The 17,612-nt window shown below is 40.5% G+C and overlaps 1 protein-coding gene across 1 annotated transcript; it reads right to left on the bottom strand.

Moving 5' to 3' along the window:
• LOC120056909 (high affinity cGMP-specific 3',5'-cyclic phosphodiesterase 9A) lies at nucleotides 1–17,610 on the bottom strand. The gene is made up of 18 exons (XM_039005179.1): nucleotides 15,713–17,610; nucleotides 14,756–14,826; nucleotides 14,143–14,220; nucleotides 12,742–12,785; nucleotides 12,567–12,621; nucleotides 12,203–12,273; nucleotides 11,952–12,039; nucleotides 11,096–11,177; nucleotides 10,936–11,010; nucleotides 10,629–10,715; nucleotides 10,354–10,458; nucleotides 10,202–10,284; nucleotides 5,528–5,684; nucleotides 4,585–4,698; nucleotides 4,269–4,373; nucleotides 3,571–3,699; nucleotides 2,847–2,942; nucleotides 1–464 (listed from the first exon to the last, which is right to left on the bottom strand). Exons 1-18 carry the CDS (start codon nucleotides 15,905–15,907, stop codon nucleotides 450–452), a joined length of 1,650 nt encoding a protein of 549 aa, XP_038861107.1. The 5' UTR covers nucleotides 15,908–17,610; the 3' UTR covers nucleotides 1–449.
• Nucleotides 17,611–17,612: the final 2 nt, after the last annotated feature.

The raw sequence follows: 17,612 nt of genomic DNA, 5'->3' as shown, positions 1-17,612 counted from the left end.
TTCGAGATGATCGGCCAATAAGTATTGCCATTTTATTTGATATGCAAAGTCATAATATACACTGGTATAAATGTACTTGTCCTTTCACTGTAAATCATGTAGTGATTTCTACAAAACCGGCTAAGTTAAAATACTTCCGACCTGCTATATGTCCCTAATCTCCAACTTTGTCTTTAAAATGCCCATAAGGTGGCTGAGGTACAGTACGTTAGCCCCATACAATGAAAAGCCCTACGTAAATACTATCCATATTATAAATACTATTATTTAACCTACCTCACATACTAATTTAGAAGACACAATCTCTTCATATTTTTCCCGAAATCTTTCATCCTTCTCTACCAAAAGAAAACCTTGTGCAAAAATAACAAGATGAAACAAAACCAGCCCCAGTGTTGCCACACCTAAGGCCAAACAATATCACTGCCGTCTTCTCTCCTCTTCTCACTTTATGTTGGGAGGGGCTAAGGAGAGAGGGAAGGTGCTGATTAGTTAATTTGTATTTTTCTTCACCCTACTTGCCTGGGCTGGCTACATAACTATATAACTATATAACTACAGGAAGTTGTGGTACTAGGGGAGGAGTCTCCCTTTCTATGGCCCAAGCCAAGACGGTTGCTCAGGCTTAGGCAGACGCCTTGCTTCCCCCTCGGAATGGAAACACCATCCGAGGTCTCTAAAGCCAGAAAACATAGAGGTGGGCATAACCAGTTAATTGGGAACGAGGGTCATTGTGTGAGAAGACTATCATTATGAACAACAGAAGATCTACATTGTACAGTGAGGCGTTATCGACATAGCCATCCATCAATGGGATCTTATTCAAAGGCCGATTAATATACAGATAATACATTTAACAGTGGAGGTTGGTAAAGGGAGGACGGCTCATAGTAATGGCTTGAATGGAATGTTAGCCATTACAATGAACATGTCCTTCGATTTAAAGTGTCACCAGCCACCGCTGATATATCAACACATGCAATTCAAGGGGGAGGAAAGTACATGATTAGGACACAACAGATCTCAGCCTCCAGAGTTGTGATCCTGGATTATTTCTACTTCAGGTCAAGGGTCAAATGAGGAGAACAGGATAAGAGGAAAAGATTGCATAATATGCATCTGCTGGAGATCGTACCAAAGGTCACACAGAACTAGGTTTCAAAAGAGAGGAATGGGGTGAGGTGGACCTATTACACACACACTTCTCTACAATAGAACAGCCATGTCAATATGCCTTCTAAAATAGTTAGTATAAAAGCTTTACCTTTTATAGAATGTCATAACAATATCAATCATATGATAAATCGGCAATACTGCTATGTAATATGAGTTGATTTAAAGGTCCAGTGCGGTCAAAATTACATTTTATGTGTATCATATTGTACAAGAGCTGATTAAACAAACACTGTTTCCTCATTGGAAAAACATACATCAGTGTTATTTCCTGATAGTTTCTGGTTGAAAATGCAATCTACACAGGACCTTCTAATCACCAGGTTTGCATGAGCAGGGGTTTTGTCTTTCCGTGGTGACACAAAAAGCAATTTTTTTGCTTAAGATTTCATGTCCCGAATAAAAATCTGAAGTTCAATGTGTTTCCATTGCATTTTGAAACTCTATCGATAGTTTTGTCAAAAAAACTGTTCCGTTAAATAGCAAATGTGCCTACTCTGGTCTTGGCACCTGCGTTTACATGACAAGATTATTATGGATAAGAGTCGAGAATGTTTATTTGTCAAACGGATGTCAAGCATCGATCATCATGTCAGCAGAATAAGACCCTCGATATTGATTGGAAAGCAGCATTAAAGTCCCCGTGCACTTTCACCAGCCTGTGAAGTTCATACATTTATTTAATCTGAAGCCTAATAAACCATATGGTAACACTGGTATGACCACTAGATGGCACATGACACTTACTATTGAAACCAGTCTAGGGCCTACCAATGCTATATGGGCTGCATGTCTCAGAGTAGAAGTGTTAATTTAGGATCAGGTCCCCTCTAAAAATCCTGTTCATATTGGGATAAATGTAAACTACATCATTAGTGGGATAAAGTTTGGTCAGAGAGTGAAAGAGGAGGGCACGTCACATCTATCTAATGTTTAAACTTACAAGGCACCAATGAGTTTGCAGGAAAAGTTTATTTCTTCTTTCCTCCTAATGACTTGCTCTCAGTTTTTTTCTTCTGTGCCTTGTAGAACAAAAGACACCTTTATGTTAAGACAAGACGGAGGTGGAGGGATTTTATAGAGTAATAAAGGTGACGTCAAGGTGAAGTTACCCCTAGATGCTGATCTTGGGTCAGTTTAAAAGTTTCCCCACTAGTGCTAAGGTTAAGATTGAGGAAGCTGAGTCTCGATCTGCACATAGGGGAAACTTCACCCCTGAGCCAGTTATTATCAGTACTACGCTGCTGTAGTAGTGCCTTGTAACAGGACATACCGCATCTACACACAATAAAAGGAAAGCAATGATGAGGCAGAGGTGTCATGCACTTAATTTTTTCAAGGGGGAACTGACGGCCAAATTCGATATCTTTGAGTTAATTATGCATTGAAGAAACATTTATTTTATATTTTCAGCAAACAAATTAATAAAAGGGCCCCCATTTTCAATGGGCATGACACATTCAGCTTAACTTCAGTCAATTCAGGAAAATAATTAAACACACAATTCTAACTACAAATACCCATGTTCTCTATTGTTTTTCTCTCTCAAGAGTCTGTATAATGAGTCAGCCATAATGTATTCCATGTTTTTTCCATTTATTTTTTTACATACAATACAAATGAGATTGACCTCGATTCTTGAGGTCAACGAGGTGTGAGGAGAAAGGTTTTACCTCAGTCATGGCATCGTCAATCTGTTTAAGTTCTTCATAGTGGTCTCGAGAATCCCGCAAAGGCTGCACCATAATCTCCTCAATCTGGGGGAAAAGCTAGGACACACATTTAGATGTAGTTATTTGAAAGATTGTCATCCCATTAGCTTTTTGTCCCAAAATAGTTTTCATCCATTATCCTACAATTTTTTTTTTAAGTCACCTGCCACCACTGATTTACATCCATAGATTAACCTCTACCCGGGAAGGTTGAGCTAATGTGCGCTAATGTGATTAGCATGATGTTGTAAGTAACAAGAACATTTCCCAGGACATAGACATGTCTTGCATGGGCAGAAAGCTTAAATTCTTGTTAATCTAACTGCACTGTCCAATTAAGTGAAAAAATACTATGCTATTGTTTGAGGAGAGTGCACAACAACAAAAAACTTGTATCACGGCAACTGGTTTGATACATTCACCTCTGAAGGTAAATAATGTACTTATATTCAGTAATTTTGCTCTGATTTGTCATCCTGAGGGTCCCAGAGATAAACATGTGGCATAGTTTTGTTTGATAAAATCTATTTTTATATTCAAATGTAGGAACTGGGTTCTAAAGTTTGAACCCCTGTCCAGGAAACCGCCCCAGGGTTATAGCATACATTTTTGTTGGCAAACATTTTGGGTTGTTGAATCTCACTCTGGATCTCAGTTACAGGCTCACTCGGAAACAGAAACACACCTTCATAACAGTCTCAAACATGGGAATGAGGACGAATTTGATGAAGCCGATCTGAGCGGTGGGTTTGGTCACTTTGTCCCGATCCATGAAAGGAGCTACTGGGAGACCCTCAGATTTCTCTCTGTCACTCTGAACACAAAAACAGATAATGAAAGCCTATACAGAACATTTGCTTCTTTCCTCATTGGAAAGAAAGGGGCACACCTCCCCACACCCATTGGCAAATGCATATATAGTTTGCCTTAAACCAAGGATTTGTGTGATTTCATGAGATAAGAAACGTAAATATCTTTAAGGTGAAAATACTTCCTTGCAACATTAAAGGTTGGTCAAGACTCGTGGACATCTCTCGTGGACAAATACACTTACCATAAATGGTAGTAGCATCTGTCGACAGACTGTGGGATTCAACGAATAATGAGAACTTTGTTCCAGTTCACAACTGTTTTGTCACTAATCATTTGGACAAATCTGAATTGCACAGGCTCTCACATTTTGGAAGGGGAAGGGACATTTGTCCTATAGACATGCCCAAAACTGGCTGAGAGTTTTCATTTGGAGGGGTGGAGACTTTGCTAGTCTTGTCTCCCCCCAGAACTTAATTTGCACGATTTTGGTTCTGTGTCCGAGATTAGTCAAGACTATACTTTTTCTTCACAAGTTAATTGACAATCATTTTCAAAAAATCTGTAACTTACCTGCATAAAGTATTCCTCCAGCAGGCAGTCTAGCCAGGGCTCGGCCACCTCCGTGGGTCTCACCTCATTGGAGATGTCACAGCACTTGATCAGCACCAGCTTAAGCTGCACAGAGACGCAACAACAATCCTCAAACATAACGGATGTAACACCTTACAACCTTGTAAAGAGGTTCAGACGTCTTGGCATTAAGGTTAAGGTGCTGGGTTGTCCATTGCTAGACCCGGGTTTGGGCTTCCCCCAAAGTCTCTGCAATACATTTGACACATGCTGTATGTCAACCTTGACTTGAGGATATACGTAATTGCATACATACACATGTCACATGCTTGTGGTTGGTGAAGTCAAAGTTGTCCACGTTCTGCTTGAAGGAGTCCAGTATCTCACCGTGTCTGGCCATATCTGTGGCTAAGATGAGAGTGATGATAGCCTGCCAAGGTTGCAAATAATATCATTATACTAGAAACCAATCCTGGCCAAAATCACAAGCAAAAGCCATCCTCTGTGCGAAACTATCCCTATGTTTAGGTGGTGATGTGTAATACCATTTATTTTACAATAACGTTGGTTTCTATTCATGGTAGGCTACACACTGAGTGTACAAAACATTAGGAACACCTGCTCTTTCCATGACCTTGACTGACCAGTTGAATCCAGATGAAAGCTATGATCCCTTATTGAAGTCACTTGTTAAATCCACTTCAAATCAGTATAGAGGAAGGGGAGGAGACAGGTTAAAGAAGGATTTTTAAGCCTTGAGACAATTGAGACAAGGATTGTGTATGTGTGCCATTCAGAGGGTGAACGGCAAGACAAAATATTTAAGTGCCTTTGAACGGGGTATGTTAGTAGATGCCAGGCGCACCGGTTTGAGTGTGTCAAGAAGTGCAACGCGGCTGGGTTTTTCATGCTCAACAGTTTCCCGTGTGTATCAAGAATGATCCACCACCCAAAAGACATCCAGCCAACATGACACAACTGTGGGAAGCATTGGAGTCAACATGGGCCAGCATCCCTGTGGAATGCTTTCGACACCTTGAACAGTCCATGCCTGATGAATTGAGGCAGTTCTGAGGGCAAAAGGGGGTACAACTCAATATTAGGAAGGTGTTCCTAATGTTTTGTTCACTCAGTGTATATTTATCCCAACTTTGCTAAACCCCATTTTTAGCTTCTAAACTATAATACATGCTACTTCACAAATACGTTGTTATTCAAATTTCAGTGAGGCCCTTGCTGTGAGAAACCCGGTGCCTCACCTGTCTGAGGTGTTTGAAGGCCTCCGTTTCTATGTTTGCGAAGATGTTACACTCTGGCATGGAGATGATCTGGAAGGCCACGGCACAGTGATGGTTCTCCAGGGGCGAGATGTCGTTGTAGCGCACCGCCAGCTCTGTGTGAGCGTTTATCTGGTACCTGCCACAGGACATAGCATTAGCACACAAGTATTTTCAGGTCTCTCCAGATATGTTAAATCGGTTTCAAGTCCGGGCTCTAGCTGGGCCACTCAAGGACATTCAGAGACTTGTCCCGAAGCCACTCCTGCGTTGTCTTTGCTGTGTGCTTAGGATCGTTGTCCTGTTGGAAGGTGAACCTTCGCTCCAGTTTGCGGTCCTGAGCATTCTGGAGTAAGTTTTCATCCAGGATCTTTCTGTACTTTGCTCCGTTCATCTTTGCCTCTATCCTGACTAGTCTCCCAGTCCCTGCCGCTGAAAAACATCCCCACAGCATGGCGCTTGGCATTCAGGCCAAAGAGTTCGTCAGACCCGAGAATCTTATTTCTCATAGTCTGAGAGTCTTTAGGTGCCTTTTGACAAACTTAAAGCGGTCTGTCATGTGCCTTTTTCTGAGGAGTGGCTTCCGTCTGGCCACTCTACCATAAAGGCCTGATTGGTAGAGTGCTGCAAAGATGGTTTTCCTCCTGGAAGGTTCTTCCATCTCCACAGGGGAACTCTAGAGCTCTGTCAGAGTGACCATCGGGTTCTAGGTCACCTCCCTGAAGAAGGCCCTTCTCCCCTGATTTCTCAGTTTGGCCGGGCTGCCAGCTCTCGGAAGAGTATTGGTGGTTCCAAACTTCTTCCATTTAAGAATGATGGAGGCCACTGCGTTGTTGGGGACCTTCAATGTTGCAGACATTTTCTGGCACCCTTCCCCAGATCTGAGCCTCAACATAATTGAAGAATTTTTTAAATAATAAATGTGCAAATATTGTACAATCTACGTGTGCAAAGCTCTTAGAGACAGACTCGCAGCTGTAATTGCTGCCAAAGTTGATTCTAACATGTATTGACTCAGGGTTGTGAATACATATGTAAATTAGATATTTCTGTATGGATTTTGTTATACATTTGCAAAAATGATGAACTTATCCAAGAACTTATCCTCTGCAGCAGAGGTAACTCTGGGTCTTCCTTTCCTTTGGCGGTCCTCATGAGACCCAGTTTCATCATAGCACTTGATGGTTTTTGCGACTGCACATTTTCCGTATTGACTGACCTTCATGTCTTAAATTAATGATGGACTGACATTTCTCTTTGCTTAATTGAGCTGTTCTTGCCATAATATGGACTTGGTCTTTGACCAAATAGGGCTATCTTCTGTATACCACACCTACCTTCTCACAACACAACTGATTGGCTCAAACGCATAAAATGAAATTCCACAAATTAACTTTTAACAAGGCATAACTGTTAATTGAAATGCATTCCAGGTGACAACCTCATGAAGCTGGTTGAGAGAATGCCAAGAGTGTTCAAAGCTGGCAACAAGGCAAAGGGTGGCTACTTTGAAGAATCTCAAATTTAAAATATACTTTGATTTGTTTAACACTTTTTTGGTTACTACATGATTCCATACGTGTTATTTCATAGTTGTTATGTCTTCACTATTATTCTACAATGTAGAAAATAGTAAAAAATAAAGAAAAACCCATGAATGAGTAGGTGTGTCCAAACTTTTGACTGGTACTATATATATATATATATATATACACACTGCTCAAAAAAATAAAGGGAACACTTAAACAACACAATGTAACTCCAAGTGAATCACACTTCTGTGAAATCAAACTGTCCACTTAGGAAGCAACACTGATTGACAATAAATTTCACATGCTGTTGTGCAAATGGAATAGACAAAAGGTGGAAATTATAGGCAATTAGCAAGACACCCCCAAAAAAGGAGTGATTCTGCAGGTGGTGACCACAGACCACTTCTCAGTTCCTATGCTTCCTGGCTGATGTTTTGGTCACTTTTGAATGCTGGCGGTGCTCTCACTCTAGTGGTAGCATGAGACGGAGTCTACAACCCACACAAGTGGCTCAGGTAGTGCAGTTCATCCAGGATGGCACATCAATGCGAGCTGTGGCAAAAAGGTTTGCTGTGTCTGTCAGCGTAGTGTCCAGAGCATGGAGGCGCTACCAGGAGACAGGCCAGTACATCAGGAGACGTGGAGGAGGCCGTAGGAGGGCAACAACCCAGCAGCAGGACCGCTACCTCCGCCTTTGTGCAAGGAGGAGCACTGCCAGAGCCCTGCAAAATGACCTCCAGCAGGCCACAAATGTGCATGTGTCTGCTCAAACGGTCAGAAACAGACTCCATGAGGGTGGTATGAGGGCCCGACGTCCACAGGTGGGGGTTGTGCTTACAGCCCAACACCGTGCAGGACGTTTGGCATTTGCCAGAGAACACCAAGATTGGCAAATTCGCCACTGGCGCCCTGTGCTCTTCACAGATGAAAGCAGGTTCACACTGAGCACATGTGACAGACGTGACAGAGTCTGGAGACGCCGTGGAGAATGTTCTGCTGCCTGCAACATCCTCAAGCATGACCGGTTTGGCGATGGGTCAGTCATGGTGTGGGGTGGCATTTCTTTGCGGGGCCGCACAGCCCTCCATGTGCTCGCCAGAGGTAGCCTGACTGCCAATAGGTACCGAGATGAGATCCTCAGACCCCTTGTGAGACCATATGCTGACACATGCACATTTGTGGCCTGCTGGAGGTCATTTTGCAGGGCTCTGGCAGTGCACCTCCTTGCACAAAGGCGGAGGTAGCGGTCCTGCTGCTGGGTTGTTGCCCTCCTACGGCCTCCTCCACGTCTCCTGATGTACTGGCCTGTCTCCTGGTAGCGCCTCCATGCTCTGGACACTACGCTGACAGACACAGCAAACCTTTTTGCCACAGCTCGCATTGATGTGCCATCCTGGATGAACTGCACTACCTGAGCCACTTGTGTGGGTTGTAGACTCCGTCTCATGCTACCACTAGAGTGAGAGCACCGCCAGCATTCAAAAGTGACCAAAACATCAGCCAGGAAGCATAGGAACTGAGAAGTGGTCTGTGGTCACCACCTGCAGAATCACTACTTTTTTGGGGGTGTCTTGCTAATTGCCTATAATTTCCACCTTTTGTCTATTCCATTTGCACAACAGCATGTGAAATTTCTTGTCAATCAGTGTTGCTTCCTAAGTGGACAGTTTGATTTCACAGAAGTGTGATTGACTTGGAGTTACATTGTGTTGTTTAAGTGTTCCCTTTATTTTTTTGAGCAGTGTATATACACACACAGTTGAAGTCGGAAGTTAACATACACCTTAGCCAAATACATTTAAACTCAGTTTTTCACAATTCCTGACATGTAATCCTAGTAAAAATTCCCTGTCTTAGGTCAGTTACGATTACCACTTTATTTTAAGAATGTGAAATGTCAGAATAATAGTAGAGAGAATTATTTATTTCAGCTTTTATTTCTTTCATCACATTCCCAGTGAGTCAGAAGTTTACATACACTAAATTAGTATTTGGTAGCATTGCTTTTAAATTGTTTAACTTGGGTAAAACATTTTGGGTAGCCTTCCACAAGCTTCCCACAATAAGTTGGGTGAATTGTGGCCCATTCCTCCTGACAGAGCTGGTGTAACTAAGTCAGGTTTGTAGGCCTCCTTGCTCTCACATGCTTTTTCAGTTCTGCCCACAAACGTTCTATGGGATTGAGGTCAGAGCTTGTGATGGCCACTCCCATACCTTGATTTTGTTGTCCTTTAGCCATTTTGCCACAACTTTGGAAGTATGCTTGGGGTCATTGTCCATTTGGAAGACCCATTTGCGACCAAGCTTTAACTCCCTGACTGATAATTGTCCTTCCTCATGATGCCATCTATTTTGTGAAGTGCACCAGTCCCTCCTGCAGCAAAGCACCCCCACAACATGATGCTGCCACCCCCGTGCTTCACAGTTGGGATGGTGTTCTTCTTTTTGCAAGCCTCCCCCTTTTTCCTCCAAACATAACGACGGTCATTATGGCCAAACAGTTCTATTTTTGTTTCATCAGACCAGAGGAAATTTCTCCAAAAAGTATGATCTTTGTTCCCATGTGCAGTTGCAAACCGTAGTCTGTTTTTTTCTGGCGGTTTTGGTGCAGTTGCTTCTTCCTTGTTGAGAGGTCTTTCAGGTTATGTCGATATAGGACTCGTTTTACTGTTGATATAGATACTTTTGTATCTGTTTCCTCCAGCATCTTCACAACATCCTTTGCTGTTGTTCTGGGATTGATTTGCACTTTTCATAACCAAACCTCCAGTTGACTCAAATTATGTCAATTAGCCTATCAGAAGCTTCTAAAGCAATGACATAATTTTCTGGAATTTCCAAGCTGTTTAAAGGCACAGTCAACTTAGTGTATGTAAACGTCTGACCCACTACAATTGTGATACAGTGAATTAAAAGTGAAATAATCTGTGTGTAAACAATTGTTGGAAAAATTACTTGTGTCATGCACAAAGTAGATGTCCTAACCGACTTGCAAAAAGTATAGTTTGTTAACAAGAAATTTGTGGAGTGGTTGAAAAACGAGTTTTAATTGACTCCAACCTAAGTGTATGTAAACTTCCGACTTCAACTGTATATATATAAAGGTATATGTAATGTGACCTACGTGTTGTTGTAGCCTGGGTGATCTAGGTCGTGACACACGGCAGCTGTCATGAGGATGCACATGTCAGTCATGGTGAGCCTCTCCTGAGAAACACAGCTAGAGTCAGAGTGACGCGCACACACACACACAAATTATATGAGGTGTGTTCTCACTTTTAAGTTGCACAGGTGAATCATTCCATACATCATCTGACTGACACAGAAGCAGTGGCGGAAGTTATGGAACGGGTTGTTGCGGTAATTCTCCTGGATTCCCAGCTGAAACACAAAGCAACAAACATCTTACAAACAAGAAATCAAGCCTTTTTTAATAGTTTTTGAATCAGCTCAAAAGTGTATATTTTTTCTTTCATGAGATAAAAAATGGAAATCGAGGCTAATGACTACTTGGGATAGATATGGGTTTCACAAGTGTGGATCTAACTCACCAGCCATCGTTTCAGTGTGATGGGGTTCATATTAAACTCCTTCACCAGGCCCAGATCATGATACATGTACTCCAGACAGCTTAGCATCTCCACATTGGAAACACAATACAGTAATGAGTACTATCAGAATATGTTTAATGCTACACATAGCAATTGGGACTAAGATGCTGATTAGCTATCTTTATAGATTGCCTTGGAAAAAGTACCAAAGCAAGAATAATCATTTGTCAGATAAAAATACATTTATCATTCATACATACATGCAATGCATATTTGTCCAAATTAGGCTACATGAAATATCCCCAACCTCATTGTGCTCCCAATGCCAAACATCAAATGTAGGTTTCTTCAGAGCTTCTATGGTCTCCTGGGATAGAGTATACTGTAGACATAGTGCAAAGAGTAATGTAAGTCATTTATTCACCATTAACAAAAGGTGTACTGGTTATTATGCTTTAACTGTTTACCTTTGGGTAATTTGGAACGTCTCGTCTTGGGGACAGTTTCTTGCCGTCCTCTGTGAAGCTATATTTGCAACCACAAGTCACTCTAATAATAAGAAGCAATATTGGGGAAAACAGAAGGGCGGTAGCCTATAAGTTAAGAATATATAAGAACATATTCAAGGGTCTTTCATGTAATGGACCTTCAATCAACACTGATTTAAGGGCAACATATGGCTTAGTCAATTTTAAGAGGCTCTTATTTTAAATCATAATAGACCACACATACAGTATTAATGAGACAATCTGCAGTTCAAAGAATAACAAAAGCGGCTACCCTGCCTCTGTTTTGGAAAGAGCTGAGGATTGAGCTGGAGAATGGTAACCACTCAAATTCATAGACAAAGCTGACTATCCACGAGGAAACAATTATCATTTGAACCATGTTTTGAGGCTATACAAGTGTTTGTTTACAATTACATTGTTTACAAAAAAGGTATTAAAACATGCTTATATTTTGGGATCTGATGGGGTAGGACAGTTGAACTTAGCTCATGAGGCATTTATAAGTTATATTCTTCAAGAATCAATGGATATCATTAATTTAACAATCCAAAAATGGATGTAGCAATTGCAGATTGCCCCTTAAAGGGAAATGTACTGAACAATATGTTACTTTGGGCCCTTAAAAGGCCTTTTGAATGTATCAACACGGATTTGAGTGTCTTCTATATAATTCTTCCAACATTGACCTCACCAACATTGACCTTTTAAACTTAAATGTTGTAAATGTAGACATATACCTCTGGATTCTGTTTAATTCATTATTATTATTACTACTATCTGAGATGATAATTTGGTTTATTTGCAGTTGTCTGACCTTCCTCCTCCCTTTGAGGTCATCTCATCCCGTAATTTCCTCAGGTCGTTCTTGCACTTCTCAATCTCCACCATTTTAAGCCCTTCTACTGCAACAGAGAGTCAATGTATAGTATTAAATATGTCACAACAAAACCAATATATTATTTTTTATATATTCCATTTTTCTATTGCATATAGAGTGTAGGTGAGAATATTCCCACAAACTAAAGCCAGTGGTGCCAACGTTAATACAGTAACGCCATCACTCACACTCCACTCTCTTCTCCAACATGGCAAGCCTATTGGTCACCTCTGTCTTCAACTCATTGATTCGAAAAGCCCTGAAACAGAAAGGGAGGAAAACATAACTCCTTTAATTGAGCAGAAATCTGTGTGAGCCTAGGCAACAGTGGACACTTATGTATTCTTTTTTTAAACTTACAAATAAAATCAACACAGACTGAACAGATGAATGAAAAGAGAGACAAAACCAAAAATTGGTGCGATGGCCACAGATATTTTCTCAGATATCATCTCTAACTTGATCGAATAAACTATACTAAACAAAACACTCTGGATAAGAGTATCTGCTAAATGACTAAAATATTTAAAAAGATGAATACTTGTATATCACCTGCTAAATTGCTCTGCCACCTGAGACAAAACATTCTGGAACATGTCTTCTTTGTCTGAAAGGAGGAAAAATATGTACGGGTGGTTCTGACTTTGCTTCTGTATTATCTATTTACCATTACTGTATGTGTGACTGAAAATTATAGAATTCGCAAATGCTTCGTATTGTAGCGTACCTCCCACCTGACCAGTCGACTGAGGCATTACCTTGTACTGGGAGCTGCGATGAGACAAAACAACAAGATGGCAGATTTCAGTAACCACAGTAATTGCAGCTAGTATCCCACGCTCCAATTTAAGTGATTTAGCTTGAACCATCTGGAAAAATGTTTACCTACACAGTGTCACAATATTACTTTAAAGTATTGTCCCCGCAAATTTTTTGTTGTTGTTTATATTTGAAAATATATACACAACCGTTCAAAAGTTTGGGGTCACTTAGAAATTTCCTTTTTTGTGAAAAAATTAAAATAATTGCCCATTAAAATAACATCGAATTGATCAGAAATACAGTGTAGACATTGTTAATGTTGCAAATGACTATTGTAGCTGGAAACACCTGTTTTTTTTAATGGAATATCTACATAGGCGTACAGAGGTCCATTATCAGCAACCATCACTCCTGTTCCAATGGCACATTGTGTTAGCTAATCCAAATGTTTCATTTTAAAAGGCTAATTTATCAATAGAAAACCCTTCTGCAATTATGTTAGCACAGCTGAAAACTGTTGTTCTGATTAAAGAAGCAATAAAACTGGCCTTCTTTAGACTAGTTGAGTATCTGGAGCGTCAGCATTTGTGGGTTCGATTACAGGCTCAAAATGGCCAGAAACAAAGAACTTTCTTCTGAAACTCGTCAGTCTATTCTTGTTCTGAGAAATGAAGGCTATTCCATGCGAGAAAATGCCAAGAAACTGAAGATCTCATACAACGCTGTGTACTACTCCATTCACAGAACAGCGCAAACTGGCTCTAACCAGAATAGAAAGAGGAGTAGTGCACAACAGGGCAAGAGGACAAGTACATTAGAGTGTCTAGTTTGAGAAACAGAAGCCTCACTAGTCATCAACTGGCAGCTTCATTAAATAGTACCCACAAAACACCAGTCTCAACGTCAACAGTGAAGAGGCGACTCCGGGATGCTGGCCTTCTAGGCAGAGTTGCAAAGAAAAAGCCATATCTCAGACTGGCCAATAAAAAGAAAAGATTAAGATGGGCAAAAGAACACAGACACAGGACAGAGGAACACTGTCTAGAAGGCCCGCATCCCGGAGTCACCTCCTCACTGTTTTGCGGGTACTATTTAATGAATCTGCCAGTTGAGGACTTGTGAGGCATCTGTTTCTCAAACTTTTCTTTAAAAAAAATGACATTTCTAAGTGACCCCAAACTTTTGCACTGTAGTGTATATATTGTAGGAAATTATATAGTAGCAGAAAGTATACATTATTACCATGTCTACACCAAACCAATGACTAATATAAGCTTATTACCTATTCACAATGTATTGTCTGAATAAATACCAGGTCAAACAGCGGACTGTAAAAAATAGTGTTTCCAAAAACACGTGTCATTACTTTGGGGTGTTGGTAGGCATTGTGGGATCGATGGAGACCAGCGCTCCCTCGGAGTCCACCAGCCTTATAGCAGTATTTCTGAGGACAAATCAAAGTATTACACAAAGTATTAAATACATCAAAGTATTGTAGGCTGCATCATGTTAAGTGGGGAAAAGGGAAACGGTAAGTAAAAAAACACTTTGAAGCTCAGGACAGACAATGCAAGCTTCAAAGGCGAGGAGATCCATTATGCAAACTCAAGAGTTTTAGCATAATAAGTAATGTTAGACAGTTGGCATATTGATTTAACGTTATGTGCAGGACATAAGGGTGTACAGATGTAGGATCTTAATTTGACCACCCTGTTGCAGGAGAATTTTCCTGCAATACAGGAAATGTAAAACTTGTAGTGTATTTGAGGATTAAAAAGGCTTCTGATGCTTGTAATTTCCACTTTGAAATTTTAGACTTGATTTCCCCTTACAAAGAATGTATCAACCCCAACAAAAATGTCCATTAATTATAATCCACATTTTCTGTTGCTGCAGGATTATTTTCCTGCTGTAGCAAACTGGCTCAAATGAAGATGTGTTTGTGTTTGAGTGAAAAAGGGCAGTGAGGTGCCACTGACCTGGCTATGTTAGAGGAAGAACACAGCAGTTCTCGGATGTCACAGGGGCTGCAGTATCGACTGAAAATCACCTAAAAACAGAGGCAAGACCATTTAAAGATACATCGATACAAATAGTACTGATGTAGATCAAACTGCATATCTTCATACTTAATAGTGTCTTGGTACTGTATTTGCACATACAAAGTATTTCAGGGATACCGAAGATAAATAATACTACTCAAGTAATGCTTTTCTTTATAACCGTAAACTCCAAACAACTGAAATCAATAGAATGAATATCAATAATGATGAGAGCATGTTCACTCCAGGTGTAACACCTGCCTTTTGTGTCACAACCACCTGTGAATCACCTGTGTCTTATCTCGGCACCTCTTGACCTGACCAAAGCCCCCATACTTTCACAGGAGATGAACACAAGGTGGTCACATGTAAGGCAGAGAGAGTTCAAGTGGTTTGAGTTGTAAGCTCTATCCATCAAACTACTTCATATTTACTACATCTAAAAATCCGCTAATGCAATCAACGTCAAACATAAAACACATTTTCCTTCAACTTTCTTTCCATCCTCATTCATGACAATTACAAATTAATATAATTGAAATACCTCAAGCATCCATCCCTTCAATACCTATGATTCAGTTACACTACTTAAGCTCCTCCTTATAAAGTGTTATATAATTCCTTAAAAACATGCATGTCATTGTTGTTGATATTATTTGCATTATATCAGCTGTAATGAAATGATAATGATAGCTGGTGTACCAGGATCATAAGTTGTGTCACTCAGTCTCACCAAAGAGGAAGAGGCAAGAGGTTTCACTCTTGCCAACATCTGTCAAAAATAAGCCCAATGTGTTTCTATGGGCTTATTTTGGACCTAAGCTTGTCGCCTGCCTTCCCGCCTTTGGAACATGAGCATCTTGTCATTATAGACAGATCTCTGGTCTCACTCACCTTCTGCATTTTCCCATCCACATCTAGGTAGACTGTCTTTGGGGCGTACGATGAGGAGCTGGTACCCATAGTGACCCTGTGCCTCGCTCCTCGTCTCTGTGAAAAAATGAAATGGGATCTGGGAAAGGCACAAATGACAGTTGTACTTTTGCTCATGTGGATCGTTGGTACCACGCTCACCTGTCTACAATTCATTTCATATCATTGTGGTGTACCGTGGGGTTGAGAATAAGTATGCAGGTACAGAAGGAAATACAAATATTGATGTCTAGGATGAAATTAATTCAGAGCAGCTATTTATCCATTCCATGTATTACATTCATGCTGGATCATTACCATGAAAAGCAAGTAAAAGTAACCTTATTCATCATAATTTTTAAATATTAATTGCATATACTTTCAATAAATTAAATAATAGATGAATATAGATAAATACTATAATTTTCCTGTCAACCAGTTGCTACATAACACATTGAAATATAAACACACTCCTGTAGCAAAAAAAGAATATCAAGATCAAAAATATCTCAATGCTAATTCATCTTGCAAAGAATCTAATGAAACTAGACTTACATACTTCCGTCAGTCACTGTCAGAAGCAAACCTCTCCTGCCTGTTGATATGCTGCAGATCCAGAGAGCGAGGGAATACAACCTGTATGAAACCTGGGGGAGGGATCCACCACCAGCCCTTTAAATATCACCCATTAACTCTGCAGTTGCCAAGGTACCGTTACTACGGCGAAGTAGGCTATCCCCTGACCCTCTCACATCATCCACTCCTTTCAATAAACTCTGAATTCAGATCATGGAGGTAAAATCTCATTGGTATTTAATTGATTTCTCGCGGCGTCGCCTCCAACACAGTTCGAGGAGGTGGCTAAGAAAGAGGAATCAAGGAAACACTTGAGGATGCACCCATGGTGGTGGAGAATAATCAAACATTGACATCATGTGCATGTGTTTAGCTTTGATGGTCTCATTAGGTAATGCCTATTCAAGGGGTTACCTCAGATTTGAATGGTGAATGGTGCACGTCATACATCATTAATAAAGTGGGCTTGTTCTGATTAATTAATAGTTCACTTAGAGTCGTGGAAATGAAAGGTCCAGATGGTGTTAGAAGTATGTGTGTATCCCAACTGGTACCCTTTTACCTATATTGTACACTACTTTTGACGAGTCCCATGGGCCCTGGTCAAAAGTAGTGCACTATAAAGTGAATAGGGTGCCTTTTGGAATGCAATGCAGACATGGGTGATGTGGTACCAGAATATGTTTTTGAGGGATATGGGAGCCGTTTCTGTGCCGTTACCAATTTTCCACATTACATGAAATTTGACAAGATAAAAACATCCTGGAGCATGTTTACACCAGTCAACGGTTTTTACAGTGAGGAGTTGCATTTTACATTTCAGATTTTAGGTAGACTTCCAATTAATATTCATTATATATAAAGTAAAACATGCCCTTTTCAGGAAATGAAATACAGTTGGTCATGCTCAGATTTATTCAGCTTAAATCAGACATCTGATGTACATACACTTCATCATTTAATTTTTTTCTAAATGTACTTGGAATATTAGTCATGTCACATAATACAGCCTGCCCTCAGCATAGCTTATGCATGGTATAACATCTGACTTTATTTGGGGCACTACAACTATCTGCATCCCTCCTCAATTATATTTAAAAAAAGATTACGCCCCCTCTAACAACGCCTCTGACTACAAGGCAACGGAGGGTCCCTAAAGTACAATTATCACCTTAATAACATGGCCCACCGGCGAGGATGCTCAGTTGGTAGAGGATGGTGCTTGCAATGCCAGGGTTGTTGGTTCGATTCCCATGGGGGACCAGTACAAAAAAAGTATGAAAATGTATGCACTCACTACTGTAAG

The sequence above is a fragment of the Salvelinus namaycush genome, chromosome 12, assembly GCF_016432855.1.
Source record: "Salvelinus namaycush isolate Seneca chromosome 12, SaNama_1.0, whole genome shotgun sequence".
Lineage (NCBI taxonomy): Eukaryota > Metazoa > Chordata > Actinopteri > Salmoniformes > Salmonidae > Salvelinus > Salvelinus namaycush.
Note: the sequence above shows the minus strand (reverse complement) of the source record. Positions and strands in the feature narration are given on the sequence as shown.